This window comes from Zalophus californianus, chromosome 14 (genome assembly GCF_009762305.2).
Source record: "Zalophus californianus isolate mZalCal1 chromosome 14, mZalCal1.pri.v2, whole genome shotgun sequence".
Lineage (NCBI taxonomy): Eukaryota > Metazoa > Chordata > Mammalia > Carnivora > Otariidae > Zalophus > Zalophus californianus.
Genome location: NC_045608.1, coordinates 5,154,534 through 5,180,077, shown reverse-complemented (window position 1 = coordinate 5,180,077; position 25,544 = coordinate 5,154,534). Strand labels below are relative to the sequence as shown.

At 55.8% G+C, this 25,544-nt stretch overlaps 1 protein-coding gene across 5 annotated transcripts in view; it reads left to right on the top strand.

Moving 5' to 3' along the window:
- AACS (acetoacetyl-CoA synthetase) overlaps window positions 1-22,365 on the top strand; it is a 61,836-nt gene extending 39,471 nt beyond the window's left edge. For 2 of the 5 annotated variants that reach the window (XM_035723899.1, XM_035723897.1), the window contains 10 exons: window positions 2,306-2,430; window positions 6,838-6,902; window positions 7,048-7,170; window positions 10,240-10,353; window positions 12,020-12,145; window positions 16,593-16,662; window positions 17,135-17,193; window positions 18,027-18,229; window positions 19,228-19,380; window positions 19,627-21,121. In XM_035723899.1, the coding sequence (XP_035579792.1) occupies window positions 2,306-2,430; window positions 6,838-6,902; window positions 7,048-7,170; window positions 10,240-10,353; window positions 12,020-12,145; window positions 16,593-16,662; window positions 17,135-17,193; window positions 18,027-18,229; window positions 19,228-19,380; window positions 19,627-19,800 (1,212 nt within the window). In that variant the 3' untranslated portion in view covers window positions 19,801-21,121. The other 3 variants (XM_035723898.1, XM_027575653.2, XM_035723900.1) reach the window with 3 other exon arrangements.
- The last annotated feature ends 3,179 nt before the right edge of the window (window positions 22,366-25,544 follow it).

Below are 25,544 nucleotides of genomic sequence, written 5' to 3'. Positions count from 1 at the left end.
CCGAGCCCAGGTACCCAGCTGGTCTGCCTGGCCACCTCACTTCTCCCTGGGGTGTTTCACTAGAATCCTGGAGAGGCTGCTGCATTCGCTGAGCAAGGACGGGGTCCAGGTGCCCAGGAAAGGCACAGTGGAAGCCGGCGTCCTCCGGGTCAGACGTCACTGGACGTGGGACGGATGACGGATGGGACCCTGCCTCCAGCACATTCTCCTGGCTTAGTGTGGGATATGCGTCATTAAACCAAAGCCTGGGTTCAAGTAGTTGGAGACACTCCTGTCCTCGTTGAACTCTGTAAGATGAACACTTAGGACGAGTTAAAGGAAGTAGTGTTTTATTCCAAAAGAGAAAAACTTGAAGTTGGCTTTTTCCAACCGCAAATATCCAAAGGTTTCAGAGTGATTTAGCTCCGTTTTCTGGATGACGATTCTGTGTTGAGTTTTTAAGGAAACCGAATGTGTTCCCAGCCCGTGAAGTTGATGGCCAGGGCCCTGGCTGTGCCCCTGGGGACAGAGCCCGGCACTCCACGCACTCACTCTGGGAGCACTCCGGATGTGTGGCCATGCGCAGGCTGCCTCGTCACTCGGCGTGTCCAGCTGAAAATCAAGGCCTTGGGCCCGGTGATTGGGGTTCCCCTCAGCTGCAGGGATTTATCCCCAACCCTCCTCCCCGCTTCCCGCACACAGGCCAGTGGTGCCGGGCACTGCCAGGCTATGGGCCCTTTTCATGCAGAAAGCCTAGCGGTGTGATGGAGCGTCTCTGAGTTGCAGGGAGACCCTGGCAGGTGCAACGATATTCAACTCAGCTGCCTCCCTGCGACTCACGGTTTAAGATGCCAGGGTTTTACATCGAGGGCAAGAACATAATGAAAAGAACTCAGATCTGGAGCGGTTTTCCCAAAGGCATTTCACTTTTCCTGAAGCATTCTGCTTGGGAGGGATGGGCAGGTGGCTTTTTCTGTGGGGCATGCTGGCGCCCCCAGCCTTGGGTGACAGCAGCTGCGGGGATCCCCGCAGCCCGAGCCAGGCCTGCGCCGCGTCCCTAACTGATGGACTTTACAGCTTCCTCGGACAGTGAACTGTCCGGGTCACCGTGCTGCTTGGGCTGCCCAGCGCTGGTTTCTTTTGTTAAGAATAATTCCTTAGTGAAAGAAACTCACCTAGGGATATTAAAACCTGGTGAAAAGGCAGCTTAACTAACTTGAGATTTTTGGGTGACCCCAGCGCTGGTGTCGCTGAGGGGAAGGACAGGTAGCTTTTCAGGGGCCCGCTGGGTTCTTGAGCCCATCACCCAGGCCACCGGTGACTGCTTGCTGAGCCTCTGTGCTGGTTGTCTCTTAAGTGCCCTTGTCTTAACCAGGGGGTTCTTAACCAGGCTGTACCGGTGGGCCGCTTGGGGTGCCTCATGTGGTGCCTGGTCCCCCTTGTGGGACCTGCACAAGGTCACGGGGCGGGGCATCCTCCTGGCCCTCCCTGCCTCCCGGGAGGACATTCCTGCTGGAGCTTTCCTCCGGCTCCCTGGCTCCTTGGTTCCCTTGCTGTGTTGGTTTAGCTCTGGAACCGCCCACAGTTCCCCCTGCATGGATGGGAACACGGTTGCCAGTGGGTTTGTGAGCACCTTTTTGCCTTAAAATGTTTTTTAAATAACAACAACAAAAAAAGCCTTCTTTGCATACGAAAAACATTCACACGCTGAGACATCAGGGTCCTCCTGGGCCGGGGGCGGCCGCGTTGGTCGTGCTCACACACGCGGTCTGCGTGTTCCTGTGGCATGTGTGGATGCCTGCCTGGGTCTCTGGGTTTGTGCACAGCCATGCTTTCCTGTGTGTGGACAGGGTTATGCTGCACCCCATCTGCTGGCTTGTTTTACACGTAAGCTCAGAGACTGGTCCACGTCCGCGCAGGCCTCATTCTTGTGAACGGCGGCGGTGGGCTGACTCCTGAAGGCTTGCCACGTGCTGTTCCAAATGTCTGATGCGGCTTCACGGACTCGTGTGCGGTGTTCCACAGTAGATGTGCGTGTGTGGGACCGCTTCTGTGTTGGTGGACATCTCCTTGCTTTCCATCTCCCAGCGAGGCTGCAGTACACCACCTTTGACCCATCTTAGTGTGCACATGTGCATGGATCTGTACAAGAAACTCTTGGCGTGGAGTTGCTGGGGTGAAGTGTCGTGCATCGGAGATGGGCAGTTCTTGCCAACTGTTGGCTCAGTTTCAGGAGGTTTTCTAGGGACGTGAGAAGCTGAGTGGCAGAAGCAAGGGCACCTGGCCCAGCGTTCGGTTGACACTGTGTTCCTTCTGTCTGTTCCAGGTTGGCTGGATGATGTGGAACTGGATGGTGTCCGCTCTTGCCACAGGGGCGGCTGTGGTCTTGTACGACGGCTCCCCCCTGGTGCCCACGCCCAACGTGCTCTGGGACCTGATTGACAGGATAGGGTAGGTGCCCGAGACACCGTGCTCAGCCACAGAGCCGCCGTGCTGTCGACTGCTCTAGCATTGGTGTCTTCTTGGGAGCGCTTGGCCCCCTCAGAAGGCGAGGGAGGGTGAGGGAGGTTGAAGTTGCCAAGGAGGGTGGGAAGGGGCAGGCAGTCCTGACAGGGACTGACCAAGGAGATGGGGGCCACCCCCAGGGGCCAGGAGTGAGTCTGGAACATCAGGGTATCAGGAGAGGGGATGGGATCTTGTGTCTATAACTCTGGAGCCTTAGAACTGCTGGAAAAGCCCAGGAGAAAGGGAGACAGGGCCAGTGAGGGTTCTGTCTCACGCAGGGCTCCTCCAGCTCCAGGGTGGGCTGGGGTGTAAAACAGGCTGCCTGGGGGATGGTGTGGATATGCCCGTGGAGGGCAGGCGCAGAGCCCAGCACTGGGGCATTCACAGGGTCTGGGCTTCCCACCGCCAGCCTTCTGAGCCTCATGGCGAGAGGACAGTCCTGCTTTTGTCAGCTGGCCCTGGAGTCTTCTTGGACCCGTCACAAGGTTGCTCCGAAATGTTCCTGTAGATGCTGCATGAGGGTGTCTGTGCCTCCATGCCGTCCTGCTAACGGCTCATTTCTTGGTCGGGCGACGAGAGGAGCAGAGGCAGAGCGTGGGGAAGGATGCTGGGCCCTCCCTCTCCCAGTTCCCCTCCTCATGGTCACTGGGGGAAAGTGTCAGGAGACCGTTCTGTGAGTGCTTTCTTTGCTGATGAATTAATCATAACCGGTGGAAGCGTCCCCCGCCCCTTGCGGCCCGTGGTCACTGTTGGCCTAATGATCGTGGTTCTGGGGGTGAGAATATAGAAGCAGCAGAGCTCCAGGGGCCTCTGGAATGTGCTCATTACTCTAAGTTTGAGTCTGTTCATGGTGGGGAGACAGAAGAGCCACTAATGTTTTTAAATCCTTGGCCATTAATATTTCAAATATAACTTTGCCTGGCCTGGGTAATATTTAAATCCTGACATTTGGCTCACAATATTGGCGAGGAAGGCGATTTCCTAATGAGACTGTTTCCAGAGAAAGGTTAATTGAATCCCTCGGAACTGAGTTGACTTTAAGAGCTTTACCCTTAATACCTGTGAGCTAGGCTCCAGGTGGGGACAGTTTTTGGTGTGTGTCTGTGTGTGTGCGCGCGCGCGCGTGTGTGTGTGTAACAGGAAGACGGTTAGAAAATATGCATTATTCGGGCTCAGTGCTAATGAATTTGAAGGATTAAGGGCCCCAGGAAAACCCAGCTGTGTGTGTGTGAGTGTGTGTGTGTACGTGCACTTGCGTATGTGTCTGCATATGTGCACAAGTGTGTGCTTGCCTGGGCAAGAGTATGTATGTCTGCATGTGTGGATGAGTGTATGTGTGTACAGGTTTGAGCGAGTACATGAAAGTGTGTGTGTGAATATGTGTGAGCAAGAGTGAGTGCCTTTGTGGTTGTGCGTGCACGTGGGGGTGAGTGCGTGAATGAGCGTGTGTGCGTGCATGTCTGAGCATTCACAGGTATGTGGTCTGGGCCGATGTGGTAGGCACGTCCTGAACATCTGCCTTCCATCAGCCCCAGACGCTGCTGGAGACATGGCCTTGGCCCTCCACAGGGCCCCTCTGGACCCAGCTGGGAGCTTCCCTGCCCGGTTCATGGAGGCCGGTGCAGCTCTGCAGCCAGGCAGGTGCTGGGGGAGGGGTGCTTGGGAGGGCTGCGGGCCTCAAACACCTGCTCTGACTGCCAGCGGCCACTGAAGGAGGGGGTGTAGGTCAGGTGTGGTGGGAGACCTTCATCTGACCTTTACCTGTGCGCCCCCCCCCCCCCCCCCGCTGAAGATTAAAACTGAGTTACATATGGTCACGTAAAATCCTACCTGTCTGTGGCGAGAGGAGCGGCTCTCCCAAGCCGGCTGACAGCAGGGTCCTTGCAGGCCATTTCAGGGTCTCTGGGTTTTTAAATAATATTGACTAATGTAGGAATGAAATCTTTGCCGATTATTAATGTGTCGGCTCAGACTTACTAACATATCTGATAACAGAGCATTTATTTTGTAGACACAAACAAGGTTCTTCTAACAGATGAATTTTCTTTGTCATTTGGGGTGTATTTCTGGGCTCTGGGAGTCTGGCTTGGGGAATATTCGGGTTAGAGTTGGGGCCAGAACTCTGGGGTCTTTTGTCCAGGCTTTGCGTGTACCTGGGCCAGCATCAAAACCACCTGAGCTCCCCCGTGTTGCCTGTCTGTGGTTAGGAGAGGTCTAGGTGGTGCATGGTGGGGAATGACGGGCTCATCTGGCAGAGTGGACTTGCTAGACAGCCGTCTGCAGGGTCATGTCCGCATCCTGCACATCTCTGGGTGTTTGCTCTGCACCAGGTGCCCTGCTGGGCCCTGGCGTGTGCGTAGCCGTGGTGGAGGCAAGTGGGTCCCTGTCCTCATGGGGCTGCACCCAAATGGGGGAAGAAGGAGAGAGAAAAAATGCTGTTGGTGCCCTGAGGTCAGGGACGCTCCCTGGAGGCAAGGCCGCTGGGGTCTGAACCTCAGGCCTGGGGAGGGGACACAAAACACGTTCCAGGCAGTGGGATGGTGAGTGCCCGGGCCCTAAGGTGGGACTGGCATAGCTGTGCACGGGGAGCCCCCGTGCTGTGAATGTGAAGGGTGGGTGTGGGGCCGGCTGGGGGATGGGGGCGGGAGGCTGGTCCCTCTGGGACTGTCAGGCTGGTTTGGACGGTGGGTGCTTTTCAGCATGAAATGCGACACCACTGGAAGCAACACAACCCGGTGTTTTTAAAGGCTAAGTGTTGCTCCTGAGTGGAGAATGAACCGGGGGGTGGGGGGGCGTGGGGGGGTGGGGGGAGGTGGCAGGGCAAGGGCACACGAAGGGAAACTGATGGGTCTTCGGCTGATGGAGTTCCCCAGGCACGGGGTGGGTGGCCTTGGAAGCGCTGTCTGTGAGCTGCCCTTGGGGCACTGGGGCCGGCACCTGTCCAGCTGGGAAGCTGCCTCATGCTTTGTGCAGCGACCAGGCAGTACTCCGTAACAATACGCAGTGGTGAGCACCCACACAAAGCTCCCATGCTTCATGAGCTGAGTGTGTTTTTACACATCTCCTGCAAGCCCTGGAGATGGATGGGGAGACCTTCCCGTTCTTCTGACAAGCAGGCCTGTGACCCCCACCCAGCACCTGTTCAGGGTCTCTGTGCATTGCCAAGGTCAGGGTTCACAGGGATATGGAAAGAACCACAGAGAGCCGTTGATTCTGGGGCTGTGCAGAATAAGGAATGTCGTTTTGGTGTGGTTGGTGGCTGGAGACCTTGGTGCCGGTGGCTGGGCGGTCACTGCTCCACCATCAGAGGCTGATAGCGTGCCTTATCTTCTGTAAAAATGTAGCTATTCCTGAAAGGGTGACACCTTAGTCCTTGGAGGTGACCTTGCATTTGTGAACCAGACTGGCTGAGTTAATGCAGTAAACATGGGGGACGTGGGAGGTGCCTAAAGTCTCAGTGGGCGGCTTAGTGGTGGCAGGGTGGTGGTCGTGAAGTGAAGGGGGGGCCCGGGAGGAACAAAGGGTAGCAGGCTCGAGGGGCCCTCCCTGCCCAGCCACCCCAGCGTCAGACAGCATGTGGCTGTCTTCCTGGAGGGAGATGCCACCCAGGGGCGAGGGGATGAGGTTTTTGCTGCCCAGAGGGATGCAGAGGGACCTGGATTTTGCAGCCTCCTTTGGGTCCGAAAGACAAGGCATTATTTAGTTAGGAAGAGGGTCTGCAGGTCAAGGGCTGCCTGGCTGCAAGAGCAACTGGGAGGTAAAAGGAACGATAAATCGCGCTCTCCCCCAGAAATACAGTGATTCACGCTCCGCATGGTGTCGGTCTCCGTGTGGATGTGGGGGAAGGACCGTAGACTCTAAACGTTTGAAACGAGAAGAGCTGCGATTTTATAAGTCATTTAAGAACAGGGGGTGGGTCCTGAATGCCCAGGACGGGCCCTGCTCCCACAGAGGGTCCTGCTGCCCTCTCCACCTTGGTGGAAGGGGATCGCGTGAGGCTGGAACTTGAGGGGCCTTGGTTTTCTGGCCTCCTTTGGTCCCAAAAGGGCAAGTACCCTGCAGTTGGGAAGATCGTGGGCTGATGTGCGCGTCATTGTCTCTCACATGGAGCCACGTGTTCAGGGGGCCAGGGCTCCTTGCGTGTTGGAGTCAGGGTGCAGACCTGTCCCTGCTGAACCCCGCAGTCAATGCAGGTGTTTGCTGAACACTGGGTATTAATTCAGCCCAGAAAAATGATGTGTCTCGGATTTTGCAAACTTGCCAGAAACGAGTCACTAATTTTAGAAAGCTCTGGAGCGTGGAATGTGCAGGAGCCTTGAGAGTTTCTGTTTTCTTTCCCTCCTGTGCCCTTAGCATCACCATCCTTGGAACAGGTGCCAAGTGGCTGGCCATCCTGGAAGAGAAAAACATGAAGCCAGGTCAGTATGCCCCTCGGGACGCTTGGCCTACACCGCGCCTTGCCAGCCAAGGAGTGCAGAGCCACTCTCTTGCCTGTCTCCTGCACGCAGGCCAGAACAGAGGTGTCGGACTTAGTTTTAATCTTTCTGTGCTGCTTGGCCCTAGTGGAAACCCACAGTCTGCAGACACTTCACACGGTCTTGTCCACCGGCTCCTCTCTGAAAGCCCAGAGCTACGACTACGTCTACAGGTGCATCAAGAACAGCGTCCTCCTGGGCTCCATCTCAGGTAGGGCTTGCACCGTGGGGCGGGGGTTCGGGAGGAAGCAGGGGAAGTGGGGCACGACCAGGCTGGCCCCTGCAAGCGTGCACAGCCTCTGACCCGCCAGGTCCGCTGTCTTGAACTCGTCCCGGGTAAATAGCAGGACGCACATCTCTGCACGGTTGGCTCTTCTCGTTCATGACAGTTAAGTTCTAGAAAGTCGCTGAGTTAGTGACCGCTGAACCATCGCTCCTGGGGGAGGTATGCACACGCACGCACACACATCTCATCTTATATTCTGAAAACAACCTTGTATTATAATCTTATATTTCTGAAAACAACCTTTTCTGGTAGATTCTGTTCTCTTTACCTTACAGAAGAGAAAACAAGTTTCAGAAGTGTTAACTGACTTGCCGGAGCAGCCTCCCAACAGGGTGCTGTGTGGCCGGCCCCCGGGCCAGAGCTTCTTGCGCCCCTTGCCCCTCCCCTCGCTGTCCCCTGGTCTTCTCTCAGCGGGAGCTGAAACCAGAGCACGGCACCGCCTTGTTGCCCCGCAGCTGGGGACGTGCGTGGGGGGCATCTCGAGATTTCCACCACTCGGCTCATGGTCTCAGATGACCTTGAAGGCACCCCGAGTGTTGATCCTGAGGTCATACATTTTAGCGAGTAGGAGAATTTGCAAATACAGAATCTGTAAATAATAAGGATTGGCCAGGGATGAGAACAATTGTTGCAAAATCGTTTATATTCGTTAAAAGCTGGAAATTACCTATATGCCCGGTAGAAGGGGATTCATTGACTAATTTATGGTGCATCCTTAATTTTTGCGGCTGTTAGGAGGGATATGATGAAAATTCTTATTTAGATAGAAACATATTTATTGATACTGAAAGAGTTGTGATATGTTGAGTGAGAGAAGCAGATTGCAGAATTACAAGCGTGGTCATTTTTGTAGATCAAGAAAAGGAATATGTTGGGGGTGCGTGTGTACACCCGTGTGTGTGTGTATATGGGTGTTGGGATTTCAAGTGAAATTTCAATTTTTTTTCCTCTTCCCTTTTTTCCCTACATGAAGTTGTATGAAGACAATTTGTGCATGTTGCAAAATATTCAGAATCCAAAAAGGAAATAGAGTGGTGTCCACCCCACCGCCCTGGCCCGTCCTCCTTCCCCAAGGATGCCTGTGCTTGTTTCCTGCCGGGGGCGTCTGTACGTCGGTGGGGGAGCATGTGTCGATGGGGTGAGACCCGTTTAACTTCGGGTTCACGCTGTTCCATTATTTCCCCCTTAACAGTGTGACTTAGAGTTAATTCTGTCATAGCTCATCAGAATCTTTAGATGACTTTAATTTATTTTTCTGAAAACACATCTTTAAAAGATGCCGTGTGATGTGCTTGAAGCCCGAGGCTGCCCTGCCAGCCGTCCGCCTTCCAGCTGGACCCGTGGCCCGAGGCTGGGTGTCTCGAGCTGTTTTGGTGGGCAGGGAGGGCTGGGGTCCCGCCAGCATCTGAGAGTGGCCTTGGGACATCCCCTTTCCTTCTGAACCTCAGTTTGCCTGCCTTTAAAAGGGATGGACTGTACCATGTGGCCTCCAGGGGCCTTTCCATATGAATGCTGCCCGCCGAGTAGGCGGACCTGCTGGGGCTCTGGCCATTTATTTAGTGGGGTCATTGGCCTCGTGACAGGTGACATCTATCAATGTTTGCTGCCTGTGTATCACTCTGTGGAATGCTGCGGATCCTGGAAACATAATAGCTCTCCTGTTCTGACACAAAACACTCTTCAAGATACTCCGGGGGCGGCGGGGGGGGGGGGGAGCAGGAATAGTATGTCTGAGGTGGCCTGTGTGCATGAGAAGGTTGTCTGTGGAGAGGGTCTCCGGCCAGGTGGCAGGGATCCACATCCACTCCTCACCCTCCCAGAGTTCTGGGTCTTGTCTCAAGCGAGAGCCAGACGTATTACCTGCCCAGAATGCTGGTTTGCAGAAGCTTCGGGAAATATGTCTGAGTGGTACTGCTGGCTGACCCGGTGCTGTCGGACCCTCAGCCCTGGGCTGGTGCTGTGCGCATCCCAGCATCCCCTAGAGAGCATCCTAAGCCTCGGGGGGCAGCGCTCACACCTCCCTGGGGCCTGGAGCGCTGGTCAGTCCTTGCCGGCCACTGAGATGAGCGTGGTTCTCATTTTCATGGGGCACACCTGCCGTGACCCGAGGTGTCAGGAGAAGGCAGAGGGGACATCACACTTCCAGCCTCTGTCTGAGGGAAGAAGTACAATCAGTTTCGAGTCGAGGCCAGGATGAAAGCCTGCTGGTTGCTGGAAGCATCCAGATGTCTTACGTGGCTCTCGAGCGCCCTCCACCCTGGGTCGCGCGCGCCGGGCACGGTGAAGGAGGGACTGCTGCTTCAGTTACGGGGGCATGTTCCCCGGCACACACACGCGTGCACACACACATGTATGCAGAGGAGTCGCTGGGGTCAGGAAGCCGGCTCTGTGTGCACCTCCCGCTCACGTCCCCCTTGGGGTCCCTTCCCGCCCCAAGTGCCTGAGTGAGGGGACAGTCGTTGGCAGCAGTGGGTCTAGCTTTGGGGGCTCCTGCCGTTCCTCTCAGTGCCTCCCAGGATCTGATTCCCTTTTGAGCTCCTTCCCGGCGTTGGCGTTTTTCCTATCTGAGACCCAGCCTGCACGGACCCCAGGGGTGCGGCTCCTCCGGCCACAGCAGAGGGCCTCTGTGTGAGCCATCTGCCCGAGCAGTGCCTGTGGGGTAGAGCTAATGGGCGAAGCTTCCATTTTCCGTGAGCCCGAGTCTCGAATATCATTGTGACCACAAGAGGTCATTTATTTTGTCTCTTATCCAGCAGGAAGACTCGGTCAAAAAATAAATCACTCAGACATGGGTGGTTTGCTGCAATTTCTAAATCATCTTCCCCATTTCTCCCTGAAAAGAAGCACTAACTGTCCGTGGATTTTTCAGTATTTACCTGGAGAAAGAGTAGTGATACCTGTGTTTTAGGGTCTTCCTCCTTTGGTGTTCACAGTAAAAGACGAGGCTGTTTGTCTGTCTTCTGAATTTTGGATCTCCTTTTCCTTTGTTTGCAGGTGGCACTGACATCATCTCCTGCTTCATGGGCCAGAATTTTTCTATTCCTGTGTATAAAGGGGAGATTCAGGCCCGGAACCTGGGCATGGCCGTGGAAGCCTGGAACGAGGAAGGTGATGGCTTCACTAACCGTCTTCCTTTCTGTGTCTGGGCGTGACTGGTAGCTCGGAAGCACTCGGATGTGTAACTGCCCTGAGAGGGGCGGCCCAGCTCACTTCTAGCCACCCACCGGGTTCCCCGTCCCCGGCCCCCTTCGGCCTGCCCGCCTCAACAGTCAGTGTCGGGCAGGAGCACAGTGGAGAGCTGTGTTCAGGAACTGCAGGGGGGCCGTTGTTCTCCCGGTGTCCAAACCCCAGAGACACTGCTCAGGCAGTCCCACTGCCCTGCTGGTCTGACACCTTGACCCGGACCCAGTGAGGGAGCTGGAGGTTGGCCTCTCTGACAGTCTCAGGGCGAGCTTTTGCTTTGTAGCCTCTTAGTGGCTATTGGTAAATCAGCAAAGCCTGTTTGTATCTCCAGCACCTAACAGGGCCTGGCCTGGCGTGTGGTGTGTGCACTGTACAAATTTGCCCTGTAGCCACTGTTATTTTAACTGGGCAGAGTGAATGGGGAGTTTGTGTGAGGAAGAGGGAGAGACGTCAGCCATGGTGGTTCCACCAGGTTAGGGGCTGTAAGTCTGGATAGCACAGGAAGGAGCTCTCTTTCTAGTTCACTGAAAATGTTGCCAGAGACCTTTCCGAAAATCAGTTCTTACTTTCAGAAGAGGACTTTTCTCTGGTGCTCACAAAAAGTTCTCGGCCCCATATATCTGTTTTCTTCCCCACCGCCCGAACCATTTCTCTTGGTCTTGGGCACTGCTACATTCTGTGGCCTGGTCGGGGGGAGATGCTCCTGGCAGAGAGAAACCAATGGCCGTCTCTTCAGCTTCCAGATGTCTGTCTGTTCTCTATCTCGGGGGTTCTGTGGGGTGGGATGAGCTGGGCCAGGGAAAGGAAATGTGGAAACTCGAGCCTCCCAGGACGCACAGTGGGATGGTGACTTTCAGTGCGAGACCCGCGGTGCTGTGCTGTGAAAGGTGCTGGATAAATGGGCCCACTCACTGGGAGGGATGCTGTGCTGCCTTCTCTCCTCGGCTTCCCTGGCCTGTGCTGTGCCCGGGGCTGGAGACTGCGTGCCCTGTGGAGCAAGTGGGACTCGGTGCAACCCCCTTAGCCTGCAAGTCGGGAGTAGTGAGTGAAGGTGAGGATAGGTTGGGACCTGGTGGTGCAGGAATCCCATTCCTGGGAGATACTTGCCCATATGAGCAAGGAGAGGCGTGCACGTGTGTTCGTGGTAGCATGTTTGCAGCAGGGAACAGAGTTGGGAACAGTAGAGCTTCCCCTTTAGGAGGAATAAATGGCCACAATCGCACGTGAAGACTTATAAGCAGTGAAAACAGATGAACTGGAGCAGCGTGTAGCCGATGAGCGAATCACCCCGACCCCATGCTGGGAGAGCAAAGCAGGGTGCTGGACGCACGCAGCACGATGCCGTTTGCGCAGTTTGGAAACACGCGGGATGACTGTGTTGTTCAGAGACACGTGTTGATGGAGTGAATGTATTAATACACATGTGGGAAAGATAAATTTCCTTTAGAAGAGGGGTTTGGGGGAGTCGGGAGGGAAGGTCACTGGGGGTCATTCCCAAGTAGGGTGTGTAAGCGACGGAGAGTGTGAGTATGCACCACGGTGTGTGGCTGCTGTGTGTGGTCACATTAGTTTTTCATTCTTCCTGAACCAGGAAAGGCAATCTGGGGAGAGAGTGGTGAGCTGGTGTGCACCAAGCCGATCCCCTGCCAGCCCACGTGCTTCTGGAACGATGAGAATGGGAGCAAGTACAGGAAGGCCTATTTCTCCAGATTCCCAGGTAGGTCGGTCTGTCGGGGATGCAGACAGAGCTGCCCAGACTCCGCTGGGGCTGGGCCTTCAGGGTCTGGTTCTGAACCCGCCCCCCCCCCCCCCCCCCCCCCCCCCCCCCCCCCCCCCGCCGCTCACAGCTCCTTCCGCCGGTGGGGTGAGAATGAATGTCGGATCAGTATCTTGTCACATTCAGCTTGAAGCTATCATGTGAAACTGGAGTCTGGGTTAGTTTCTTCCTTTTTTTTAAGATTTTATTTATTTATTTGAGAGAGAAAGAGAGCGCATGAGTGTGGGTGGAGAGGGGCAGAGGGAGAAGGAGAAGGAGAGAGAATCTCAAGCAGACTCCCTGCTGAGTGGAGCCCAATGCAGATCTCAGGATCCTGAGAGCATGGCCCTGAGATCAGGACCTGAGCAAAACCAAGAGTCAGATGCTCAACCGGCTGAGCCACCTGGGCGCCCGTGGGGTGGTTTATGCTTAACTAGCCTCTGTGCGCAGAGCCCCTGGGCCCCGTGTGCGGCTGCGGGGGGCCGGCACGAGCACCGGTTTGCCCGAGGGAGGGCTGCGGGCCGCACACCTACCCAGGATTGTGCCTGCCAGTTCGGAGAGAGACAGCGTGTTCAGGAGCAATCTGGCTTGGGGCTCTTCCTCTCTGCCGTGCGTGCACCCTCACCCGGTCCTCACGGGACTATTGGAGGAGGAGTGCTTTGGCAGTGGGATGATTTACAACCTGCCTGTCACTCTCACACAGACTGACACCCTCGCGTTCCATCTTCCGAGTGGCGCCTTGCCCCCGAGCAGGGAAGTGTTTTGTTTCAAGCTCTGACTCCCGTCTGCCCTTACCTTCGTTTGTCAGCAGGCGCGAGTTGGCGCAGCTCTGCCAGTCACAGTGTAGCAAGCCCTCTGTCCCAGAGTGGTTTTTTCCAAGTGTTTGCTTTCTTCGGTCTCTAGGAAGGTAATTTGATTTTGCGTTAACTGCATGTGGAGGATCAGAGAAGGGCAGGTGGCTGTCGGGGGCAGAATTTGCTGTGGACCCCTACCGTTTCTCCGCCTGGCTTTGCACGTTTGCACGTCCCACATAAAAACCACCGAATCTGGCATCGCACCCCCACGTGGGCGTTGGAGGAGCACCCCAGATGTGGCCTGGTCTCCACTGGGTACCTGCCGTACTTAAGCCCCACCTTGGGTCCTGCCAGCATGCAGCTGCCCAGACGGCGTGAGGCGGGATAGAGGGAGCTTAGAGAGAGAGAGAAGCGTTCCTCAGATGACCCTGAAGGACAGGGCAGGGGCTCCTGTCTTAGGAAGAGAGTAGAATCTCAGCTGGAGGATTCATCTAAGAAATCCGTCTCTTGTCTTCTGCAATACTGCCCATTGGTCTTTGGAAACTGTCTTTCCTAGAACTTGTTACGTATACAGGGTTAACACGATAAATGTCTCAGGATTGATTTCAGAGTCTTTCTTTTTTTTGAACTTCTGGTATTCCCTCTTGGAGAAAACAAATATTTTGTGACCTGTTATATTTCCAATTTTCCTTGGCTGCCAGGAAGCTCAGAGTTGAAATCATTGCTTGGTTGCAGCAGTCCTCTACCCCCAGGGCAGGGTTTCTGATTCTCTTTAAAGAATCTCATCATGCAGTCGGTTTTATAAGTAGTTTCCTCAGATACTTTCTGAGGGTAGGGGGAGGTATATGAGCCAGTACAGAAGGAGGAAAGCAATTAAGATAATGGGACTCTGAAGCTGTCGGTTGTGGGTGGGAGGGACACAGAGAACCTGACTGTCCATGCCCCACCACTGGGACATTCTGACACTGTACTGGAATTGGTGACTAAAGGAAACAGCTGGAGGCCAAGGTTGTCGTTTCTGTAGCAGGAAGCAAACTCACAGACATCGACATCATTAGGCCAGGTGAAAATGTAAGCAGGCAGTGAGATCCAAGAAATCAGTAAGCAAAAAGAAGAAGTTCAGCAGAGGGAACAGTATCTCTCTCTTTTGTATCAACTTTTAAAAGGAAATGTGTGTGTGTAAGTCTGTGAATAAATGCACAACAAAGGGTTATTTGAGTGGGGTATTATGAGCTGTCTTGCTTTTCTTTATATCTTATCATTTTTAAAAACCTAGTAAAAATTAAAAGAGAAATTAAAAGCAGACTGAAGGAAGATTTAGACCATTCTGATTCTATAAAGCAATGATTTCAGCTCTGAGTTTCCTGGCAGCCAAGGCAAAAAGGGAAATAGAATGGGTCCAGATAAGTGCAGGACACAGTCCACTCGGGAGGCCAGACCTGCCCACCAACTGTCAAGACTTTGAGCTTGATGACATGGAGACAGCCAAAGTTTCCCTCAGCCCACATCAGAAGAGTTCAAAGTGGGAAGACGCCCCGAGTCGTAACTGCTGGAGTCCTAGGTCCTTCCATAAGAGAAGCGTGTGCGGTTTATTCACGATGGCGCATCTACAGATGTGGAAAGCCATGCCATCATTCTCTCATGCCCAAAAACACATGCTCACCGTAGAAGATTTCCTCCAGGAGGAAAGCCAGAGCAAGGCTGGGTCCCCCCTGTCGCGCTGGCGTGCTGTCGCTGAAAGGGGGCGGAAGGAGCCAGTGTGGTGAGCACAGCTGGAACTGCTGGCTGGGGGCACGGGAACCTGCAGGGAAGCCTGCATTTCTCTGCCGTGACCACCTGGCAGCAGAGCCACCCGCCCTGTGTGAATTTTTTCTCCCGACTTTGGATTGTACGAGGTGGAAGTGCTTCATTGTATTTTCACAAATGACAGTTCCTTCAGCGTGCGTGTGCGTCTTCCGTTTTGTCTCCATTTCCAGGGCCTTGCGTTCATGGTCAAACTCCTGGGAGAGCCGGCTCTGCACAACCCAGACTGTGTCGGGGGCGGGCGCCCGGTCCCCGGATGAGAAAGGACTTGGGGGCGGGTGGGTGGGACGTGCCCTGTGGCCGTGTCTGCAGCCCTGTTTCCCCCCACATGGCGTCTGTAAGCCCGGTGTTCAGAGTAGCTGTCAGATATGCTTCTGCAGAAACTTGGCATATCGCTTGCAGTCCTAGGAATGATTCTTTTCCCCTGTTTGTGTACATGAGTCTTTTGCAAGTCCCATCAGGAGGAAGGGGTTTCTGTCTTTGGCATGGCGAGGAGGGGAGAAGGACCTGGAGGCCTGCAGCCCTCTTTTGCACCAGAAGAAATGAGCTCAGGAGGCCCTTCGTTCCCAAATTGCCTCCCAAGGACCACACTACCTCCAGATGGACAGATGTCCTGGCCTTCATCTGGGCAGAAGTCTTAGTCACTGCTCGTGCAGTCTCCTCATGACAGTGAATGAGCAAGGGGGTAAATGAATGCAGTATGTTGTCACGGGTGGCGCCTCCCGGACAGGTGCAAGCAGACGGGGTTCACACCTCCAGCCAGGGAGTGTCTCCAGGATTGCAGGGAAGGAGGTGCTCTCAGATGCCCTTTCTGGGCCGCAGGGTCTTGGGGCTCATTTCAGGAGGCCAGGCTGCCCCTGGGGAAATGACTTCCAGGTGGCCGAGAGCCAGGGGAATGTGCTGTCCATCATTCACACCCGTTTGGCCTCCGTTCATGCGGCTGATCAGGGTCACTGCCTTTGGTGGCAGGAGGAAGCTTCTGGCTGGTTTAATTGCTCCCTTGGCAATTCCCTTGAGGCGTGACTTCTCTTTCCTCTTCCGTGCCGGTGGAGGATGTGGCCAAGGCTGGCGCTTTGATCCCTGGGGATATTAGCTTTGCTGTATGCCAAGACGAGGGCCTCCCTGGGAATGTGGCCATCCCAGGCCCCAGCTGCACACCAGGCCACACGGGGATGGTGCAGGTGATTGGTTTCAGGGTCACCTCTGATCCCTGCCCCCACCCCACCCCATTCCCCTGCCTTCCTTGTCCCCTGGGCAGTGAGCTCCGTGCACATGGCTCGTGCCTTAGCTCGGGCCTCTGTTAGTAGCTTCCCACTCGTCGCGCTGCTGCTGTTCTCCTATTCCAAGAACGGCCCAGCCCCACCAGACTAGCCCCCTCCGCTGTCCCAGACAACCCTGTCTTCCTAAAGCGTGCCTTGTAGTTTCTACCCTTCACTCAGAGGGTCTGCTCCCAAATCTCCCGTTGACCTTCCCTGGCCACCTCTCGCACCCTCCCTGCCGGGGCTGGTCCCAACCCCGGGAATTCGTGAGGCCCTTGTTGGCGCCTGAAGGAGTGGCGTTCTCTTGTGTGCTGGTGCGTGTCAGAACTGGGCGCACAGGGGCCCCTGCTAGACGCTGTGCTCCTGGGGGCAGGAATGGTCTAGTCCACTTCTACCCCTGGGCCCCAGCCCCATTCCATACCTGTTTCTGTGCCTCAGTCGTGTCTGTTGACGAGCATCCTGTTACTGTCCTGCCTGCCGTGGCCATCTGTCCAGGCAGCTGGTCAGGACCCCTTCTCCTTGGGATGACTGAGCACCTCTGCCTCCCTGCAGGTGTCTGGGCGCATGGCGACTACTGCAGAATCAACCCCAAGACTGGGGGCATCATCATGCTGGGCCGGAGGTGAGGGTCTTTAGAGGGCTTCTCTTCCCTGGAGCCCCCTTTCCCGGGGCATCCAGGCAGGGACAGGAGGCATCCCGCGTCAGCTCCCCGAAGGCCAGGTCTGGGCCTGATCCACATTTCTGTGCCCAGAGTGGGGTGGTGGGCCTGTGGCAAAGGTGTGTCCGTCCACGGTAGCAATGGCCCTTCCAGAACGGGGAGCGTGTGGGTATTGGGTGCACGGCATGCCTATACGGGTGGGAAGGGGCAGGGGGGTGACAGGTGTTTCCACACAAAGGGGACTGCTTTGTTGTCTGGCTTGGAGTTAGAGAGAGAAGGTGACCAGTGGGGATAAGGAGCCGGGGGGGGGGGCAGGGGAGCCTTCATGACTGGACCCAGTGTTGCCGTGTGGGAAGGGGGTAACTGCCCCCGCCCCCCGGGTGACGTGCCTCACTCAGGACCCGCTGTGTGTTCGTGACCTTGTGTCTCTTTCCAGCGATGGCACGCTCAACCCCAACGGAGTGCGATTCGGCAGTTCGGAAATCTATAACATCGGTACGTATTTTCCCTTTCTCCTCGATTTATTCTCAAGTCATCCAGGAAGGAAGGAGGGTGTGTCCTAGAGGGAGCCCCAGAGCCTGCTTTCCAAAGAGCCCGCCTTTTGGCATAACTCCAGCCCATTTGCCTCAGAGGCTGTGAGAACATGTCCTTCTTTCTAGAACATACCTCATCCACATTGCTTGTAGCCATAAAGCCTCAGAGGCCCATCCCTGTTCCATTACATTTTATCTTCACAGTGAGCAACCTTGGGTTGCTTAATTGTGTCTCGTCCTTACGGGTGAAGAAGGAGAAGCACAGAGAGGTTGTGTGATTCCTGGAGGTCACATAGCACCGTTCGGGACACCACATGCAGACAGTGGGCCTCACAGCTGCAGAGTAGAGTCATCCGTGGGCCTTTAAAATGCCCCACCCAGGCCCCAAAGTCAGCCTCTGTAGGAGGTGGCTTCCTACAGATGTCATGTCAGGGTTGTTTGTGTGGCCAGGATGGAGAAGTCCTGATCTGTCTGCCTCCAGCCTTTGTTCCTCCCACCAGGGGAGTCCCCGCCACTGGTACTTGCTGCCTTTTTATTTTTAAATTAATTTGTAATTAAGCGAGTAAGGCCTGTGTTTGGCTTCTTACAAACACATCAACCATTGCAGCTCAAGCTAAAGCTCCGACCCTTGCCAGTGATGGGCGTTCTTCTGTTTGTTCGCCTTGAGGGGCTCTTCCCAGGAGGGTGGAGGAGAGGCAGCTGTCCCCAGCAGGCTCAGGCGGCCGGCTTCCCCCTCCTTCCTCACCGGCCATGGTGGGCTGGTGCGAGATGTGGCCCCTTCCCCTGTGTCTGCAGTGGAGGCCTTCGAGGAGGTGATGGACAGCCTCTGTGTCCCCCAGTACAACAAGGATGGGGAGGAGAGGGTGCTCCTCTTCCTGAAGATGGCTTCTGGCCACACGTTCGGGCCTGAACTGGTGAAGAGCATCCGCAATGCTATCCGCGTCGGCCTGTCCGCACGGCACGTGCCCAGCCTCATCTTGGAGACCAAGGGCATTCCGGTAGGTCGGCCGCCGGGCTCGGGCTCCTGCCCCCGGGCAGCAGCAACCGGAGCACCCTCATCCCCCCGAGAGCCCCCACACGCAGAGACTCATCTAGAAGCTTGTTCTGCTTTATATATAGTTTGTCTGCGTTGCCTGGCAACCCCATCTTTTTTACCCCAACATCTCTCCTTTTTTTTTTTTTTTTTTTTTGTTAACCCTTCCTGAATTGCATGTAAAGTAACTTCTGCTAAATACCTGTGTTCAGAGGCTAGGCAGGCCCAGCCCTGCGCATCCAATGGGCTTTTCCCCGGTGCGGTTTTAGTTTGTTCTTAAAATTATTAATGAGAAAATTAATATTAACTTTTTAAAGAGCCGCTGGGGTGCTGTTGCTCTTGCCTTTTAATTTTAAGTTTTGCCTGTGGAAAGAAGAGTCGAATCTATTTAGAGGCATGTCTCCAGAAAGCTGCTCCCCTTCTACTTTGTTTAGGTTCTGGGGGAGGAGGGGCGCCCAGATTGGATCTCAGCTTTAACTTGGACTGTTCCCAAGGCGAATATCAGCTGGGAAGAGAGGCTGCCGTGTGCACGTGCACACGTGTGTGCACAGGGTGGGCTGAGTGCACAGACCAGCCAGGGTGTACGGAAGTCTGCAGAACAGCGGTTCTCTGATGGGGACACAGCGCAGAGCCTGCTGACTGGGCCCCCATGGGAGACAGCTCTGATGCTGCCCCGAGCAGGGCCGGGACTTCCCCTGTCTACCTGCTTCTTTTAAATTTTGGTTATGCACAGGAACTGTCTGAAGCTTGGGAGTTCTCTCTGTCTCTCTCGGTTGCTGACTCCTGGTGACTCTGGGGACCGTGGCTCTCGCAGGGAGGGAAGGCACTTCTTGAGTCCATGATATTTACTGTCTTCTGCTGAGGGCCTAAAGCTTTCCTTCAGTGAACCAGTTCTGTCTGCTTCTCGAATATTTTGGAGCACGAGAGTTTGATTTTCCCCTTGGCTTTCTTTTGTTGAAACAGGACGTGTGTCCTTTGCTGCTGGAAGGGCTACCCCCAACTGTGTGTGCTCATGAGACTAGTGGCACGGTTTATCCGAGAGATGCAGGAAATGGTGGCCCGTCTTTCTGTCCTCAGCGTGGCGCTCGGGTCGCCGTCAGCCCCCGCTCTCCCCAGGTGCTGTCTCTGCTGTCTGGTTGGGTTGGGAAGTCACTCCAGGGTTCCCTGAGATTTTTCAAGGCCCTTGTGTTTTCAGATCCTCCTGATCTGAACTAATGGATTTGGGGTGGCCCCGTGTGTCGTGCGCTGGGGAGGGGGTGGCCTGGCCAAGGAGACTTGGGGCACTTGGGGAATTGCGAGGCCGACAGGCCCCAGGCAGCCACAACTGCCCTGACCCCAGCACATCTTTGTCCCTGCTCACAGCTGAGACGCCTGGCCCACCCCAACGGCAGGCAGCATGACGTGTACGCCCCAGGAAGGCCTGAGCAGCAGCCGGCGGGGGGTGGGGGGCTCTCTGCCTCCCTGCCACCCTCCTCACCAGAGGAAGCAGTAGCGGGATTTCTTCTGAAACATGGTCTTCTTTCTTTTGTCAGCTGATGGAAGATATAAATTATTAGCTCCCCTGAGCCGTTCTTGGAGCTTTTGTGTAAAGCTAACAAGCCCATACAGTTGCATGAGACTCTTGCATTTCGGGGCGAGAGGGGCTAACACCCACATGACAGGCAGTCCCTCGGAAGCTAGCGCTTAGATCCTTAATTAGTTCACACATCGCCCGAGTTTTTCAAATGAATGAATTTTAATTACATCTCAGGTTAAAAAAAAAAATAGTGCCCGTGGAGGAGAGATCAGGGCACCGCCGTTTTCCTTAAGGTCTCTGCCCTCGAGTCCCCTGCCCCCAGACACCCGCCCTGCCACCAGAGGCACGGGGATCAAAGGCGGAACATGCGGGCCACAGATTTTAGGGGGAGCTTTGAACGTTTGGAAGGAGTCTGGCTGTGAGGAAAGTAATACCCCATCCTGACCTGATGAACGGTTCTGAGGGAAGATTTGGGGGAAGCTTGGTGAGGCTCATGGACGAGGCTCGATGGCCAGTTGATGGTGACGAGGTGGCAGAAGCCAGCCTGCTGCTGACATGATGCTGATGGCCCGACTTTATGGTACAGAGAAGGGTAATGAAGTCAGTCTAACTGACGAAATAGAAACAGTCTGACAGTGAGGCACTTGCAAGAGCTGTCTGTGTGTGAGCCCCCTGGAGCCCCGTCCTCCCGGCAGGGAGAGGTGCTGGACCCCCCTTCATGCTCGAGGAGGCAACTGGGCTTAGGGAATCAGCCCACAATCCCCCAGATGCAGTGATCCAAGTGCCACCTGCTCACCGGGTGGAAGGCCCCCTCCCTGGCGCACCTGCGTGGCTGGCTCCAGGCCGAGGTCGTTCGGTCCGCGGTTTGGACGTTTGTTCTGTGGTTTGGTCCTTCGGTTTGGTTGGTTTGTTCCGTGGTTTGGTCCTTCAGTCTGTGGTTTGCACGTTCGGTCTGCGGGTCTGTGGTTTGCACGTTTGGTCCACGGTTTGGTTGTTCGGTCCATGGTTTGGATGTTCGGTCTGTGGGTTCGCGGTTTGGACGTTCCATCCGCGGTTTGCACGTTCGGTCCGAGGTTTGCATGTTCTGTCCATGGGTTCGCGGTTTGGACATTCCGTCCGTGGTTTGCACGTTCGGTCCGCGGTTTGCATGTTTGGTCTGTGGTTGCACTTTTGGTCTGCGGTTTGCATGTTCGGTCTGCAGGTCCGCGGTTTGGACATTTGGTCCGCAGTTTGCACGTTCCGTCTGCGGTTTGCACGGTCGGTCCGCGGTTTGCACATGCTTGGACCCGGGAGCTGAGGGCTCTCTTCCCCTTGAGACTCAGCGCTGTGTTTCTTTCGTCCGCCCCTCCCTGGCAGTACACCCTCAACGGCAAGAAAGTGGAAGTGGCTGTGAAACAGATCATCGCTGGAAAAGGCGTGGAGCACCGGGGGGCCTTCTCGAACCCCGAGACCCTGGATTTGTACCGGGACATCCCCGAGCTGCAGGACTTCTGAGTCGGACCGGCTCGTCGGCACCCTGCCACTCACATCTGTGCTGTGACTTCCGTGGGTTCAGGACGTTACTTTGGGAAGGCAAGTGTCCACAGGCTGGGAGGAAAGTCATGTCTGTCCCGCAGTTGCGTCTGGTGGCTTCCCCATGTTCTTCCCGGGTCACGTCCTGACCTTCAGAGGCCGAAAGGGAGCATTTGGTTGTGTGTGTGGCAAGGCTTAGAGAGTGTGTGTCTTTGTACAAGTGTTCTTGCACGCGCTGCGAGGAGCCGGGGGTCACCTGTGCGTGGACGGTTGTGGCTGACAGCCATGGTCACGGCCACGCTTCCTGCGTTGGCTGGCGCTCTGGCAGCGGCGGCGCCCCTCTGAGGAGCGATCTTGCCTTCAGCCTTGGGCCTGTAGTCCCCTTTGCTCTCTTCAGGTGTAAATCTGTGTCTCCCTTTTCCGTGGGTCTCCTGGCTCTGGCTGTCATCCCTTAGGGACTGGCCGTCTGCTGTGGCACGTGGACTGGTCCCCGGCGACCGACCACTCCTGCGGGTCCTGGTGCAGCCGCGTGTCGTGCCCACCAGACCGCCCTGCCTGGCGAGCAGAAGCTCCCGCTTGACGGCTCGTGGGTTTCGTGCTTTAACAGGGTCTCCTTATTTCATGGACTTCAAATGATTTAAAAATGTTGTAACATTCGTTATCTGGTGTGTGTGGGTGCTTAAAAACTGGATGTCCGCCCTGCGGGGTGGAGTTGCTTTCGGGGAATCCGCTGGCCGCCTGGGCAGCGGTCACGGGTCCTCCCGCGTCGGAGCTGCCTGGCCTCAGGGGACATGGCCTCGCTGCTCCTCCCCTCCCCGGGGGCTCTTGGAACCTCATGTGGAAGCTGTGTTCTCAGCAGCTGTAAATTGAGTCACGGGTTAGATCACTGGGCAGTTCGTTTGTATTCTCAGTTCAGCACGTTAACGAATTCCTGTAATCCTCATGTTCGTTTTTGTATTTTTAAAAACTGAGCACAATGAAAACCTTTTTCGAATCCCTTTTCTTCTGGATTATACAAACACAGGGGGAAAGCACTATGAGGAATTTATGCAATAAACGTCTGCATATATACATTTATGTGCACACATCTGTGTGTGTGACGTGCTGGCCTCTTCTCTGGAGGGGTGACTGGATCCGTGTCCGAAGCTGCTTGTGCTGAGGGGCCAGCTGGGGGCTGCGCCCTGCGGGGGGGCAGTGTTTGGCCATGCAGGTGGGACATTTCTGGGCCCCGGGTGACTGAGTGACCAGCGGGGACTTTTCACCATGAAGCCAGCTCCCCGGAGGGGAGGCCTGTGCTTACCCTGGGTTCCCCCCTGGTTCCAAGCAGCCAGGTACCCGGACCACAACCTCTGTCATCACAAGAACCGTATGTCGCTGGGATGGCGTCACAGAATCCAGGCTTCGTTTGGCAGGGCTACTTTCTCTCCTGTCTTGGGAAGGTGGAGGCAGGCGCATACCCGGGGCCTGGGTCGTGACTGTGGGATGAGCAGTGCCCATCTGAGCTCCACCATCCCCCGTCTGTGGCCGCCCCGCCTCTCACCTTCCATCGTGTTCCCGGCAGGAAGGAGCAGGAAGTGACGAGAGGGCTGGGTCAGGGGCAGAAGGCCCCCTCTCTCCGGTCTGTCCCCTCTTCATCAGCCAAACAGTGGCTTTTCTGGAAACCCCACCCCGTGGGCCTCTGCTAGTACCTATGTGACCTGACGTGGGCCACATGGCCACCCCTAGCGGCAAGGGTGTCTGGACATCTGAGCGTTTTTATTTATTTTATTTTATTTTATTTTTTTAAAGGTTTTATTTATTCGTGAGAGATAGGGAGAGAGAGAGAGAGAGAGGCAGAGGGAGAAGCAGCCTCCCTGCGGAGCAGGGAGCCCGATGCGGGGCTTCATCCCAGGACTCTGGGGTCATGATCTGAGCTGAAAGCAGACGCTTAACCATCTGAGCCACCCAGGTGCCCTGTGTGAGCATTTTTAAACAGGGCCTGTCACCTTTGTCGCATTTGTTTCTCGTTGCCGCTGTAACAAATTACCACAAACTTAGTGGCTTAAAACACAGATTTATTGCAGTTCTGGAGGTCAGAAGCCTGATGCAGATCTCCCTGAGCTAAAGTCAAGGTGCGGGCCGGCTGCGTTCCTCCTGGAGGCTCCAGGGGAGAGTCTTCCTTGCCTTTTCCAGCTTCCAGAGGTGCCCTCATCCATGACTGCTGGCTCATCCCTCCATCCCCAGAGCCTGCAGTGCCTCCTGCCCCCCACTTCCACACATAAGACCTCTGTGATCACGATGGTCCCACTCTAGTAATCCAGGATCATTAACATCTATTGATTCGCAGGCTCACTTCCATGTGCTGCCTTAAATCTCTTGGCCACAGAACCTAACATCTTCCCGGGGCATGTTTGGGGGCCTTACTCTGCCCCCCTCACTTTGCAAACACGGTCGGGTCCTGCTGCTGAGGAAGACGGGAGAGTGGTCATCAGGAGCTGTGAGCCCCGTGCTGGAAGAGCTGGGCGGTTGGGACCCCTGGCTGTCGACTGACCCTGGGCTGAGCTTGTCCCCCCTGTGGGACTGGCCTGCCAGCCTCCCTCCTGGGACTTGGGCCCGACCCCGCAGGGGGCTCGGAGCCCACGTCGCACTGACTTGCCAGAGGCGTTGTTCAGGCTTCACTGCATGCCCTTTCAGTTCCAGCCAGACCCCCAGGCTGGCCAAGCCCACACATCTGTATTAATAAGCTGCGCGGGACAAACTTCATTAACGAGAGCCAGATGATCTGAACAACAGCCCTCGGACGCCCGCGGTGCGGGCTCTCCCATGATGTGCCTTGGCCCAGGTATTGCCCTGAAAGCACCCTCTGGTCAGCTGCCTTCCCCTTTGCGATGCCTGCAGGTTTTACCCCCCCCCCCCGGTCTCTTTCCCATCCCCCCAGTTCCCCACCACACCTGAGTCCCCAGCTTTGCCAGGAGCACGGGGGCCTACAGTGCTGCCCGGCGGGGGGCTGCCGGGCCTCCTGAGCAGCTGTCCTCCTCTGGGTCCGTCTTCCCACCTCCAGGAACTTTCTCAGAGGTGCGGGGGACTGCGCCCACCCCCACTTCCTCGCTTGTGCAGACAATCCTAGGGACCCTGGAGCACTGTGTCTGGGTCACTTGGTCCTTGACACTCAACCCCGCACCCTCCCTTTGTGCCATGCTTCTCTGCACTGGCTTCAGAACGACCCCTCTTGCTGTGGGCACCTGCTGGCCCCCTCCCTGCATTCCGAGCCCCGGAGGACCCCAGATCTGCTCCCTTATCTGGATCCCCAGCCCCTAGCAAGCCCCTAGCAAATGGCCTGAGCCACCGAGGCTCGGGGAGGGTGTCTCCTTGACCTTTTAACCCACTGTCATTGTGGATGTTTGTGGACAGGAGAGTCCCTCCCCTTGGGCTTCAGGTGCCCAGGGCAAGGTGGGGAATGAACTCCCTTTGAGGGCCCAGCCACATCCCCAGCTCTGGATTTCGGCCTTCAAAGGGAAAGCCGCACACAGATTTACGGGGTAAGTGGTTGTCATTGGGGTACAGGCTCAGCTGCTATCATGAGTCCCCCTCCAATCCAGCTCAAACGGAAACAGTTTTTCCCCTGCAACAGCTTTAAGGTGAATGGGTGGCCTGGGGGTGGGGGTGGGGGTGGGTAGGTGGCTTTGCTCTGCAAGGTCGCGCAAGTGACCCGAGCTTCTTCCATCTGGGTGCTGCACTGTCCCCTGCACGGCGGCCTGGTCCCTGTGACCCGTGCCGGCTGGTTGCATTCACACTGCAGTCCCCTCCCTTCTGCTTCCTGCCCATCAGCGACCACTTGTCTCACAACCGCACTCAGCTGCGCAAGGCTGGGCAGTGTGCTCGCCAGCTGGGTCACGCCTGACCTGCAGCTGGCGAGTCTGCCTGGGGGAGAGGGTGTGCGTGCGTGTGCGCGTGTGCGTGGGAAGGCGATGCTTCCTTGTGTTTGTGTGGCTGCATTTTGAAGGTAAATTGTAAAGTTTATGAGGCCAACTTGTTGGCTGTTATAACATTTTGGCCGTGTGTGTATATGTGTTGTGTGTGAACACATGCATGTGTGTGTGCGTTGACATTACACATTTGTCCGAACCCAGAAGAACAGGGCATTGGACACGTCAGCCGTCTGTGTTTTCGGTCAGGGTGAGGGATGCGAGCCTGGCGCCCATGCACACGCGGCCAGCCGGGAGACTTCCCCGTCTCGCATTGCCTTGCCCGACTGTAGCTGCTCATGCCTTCG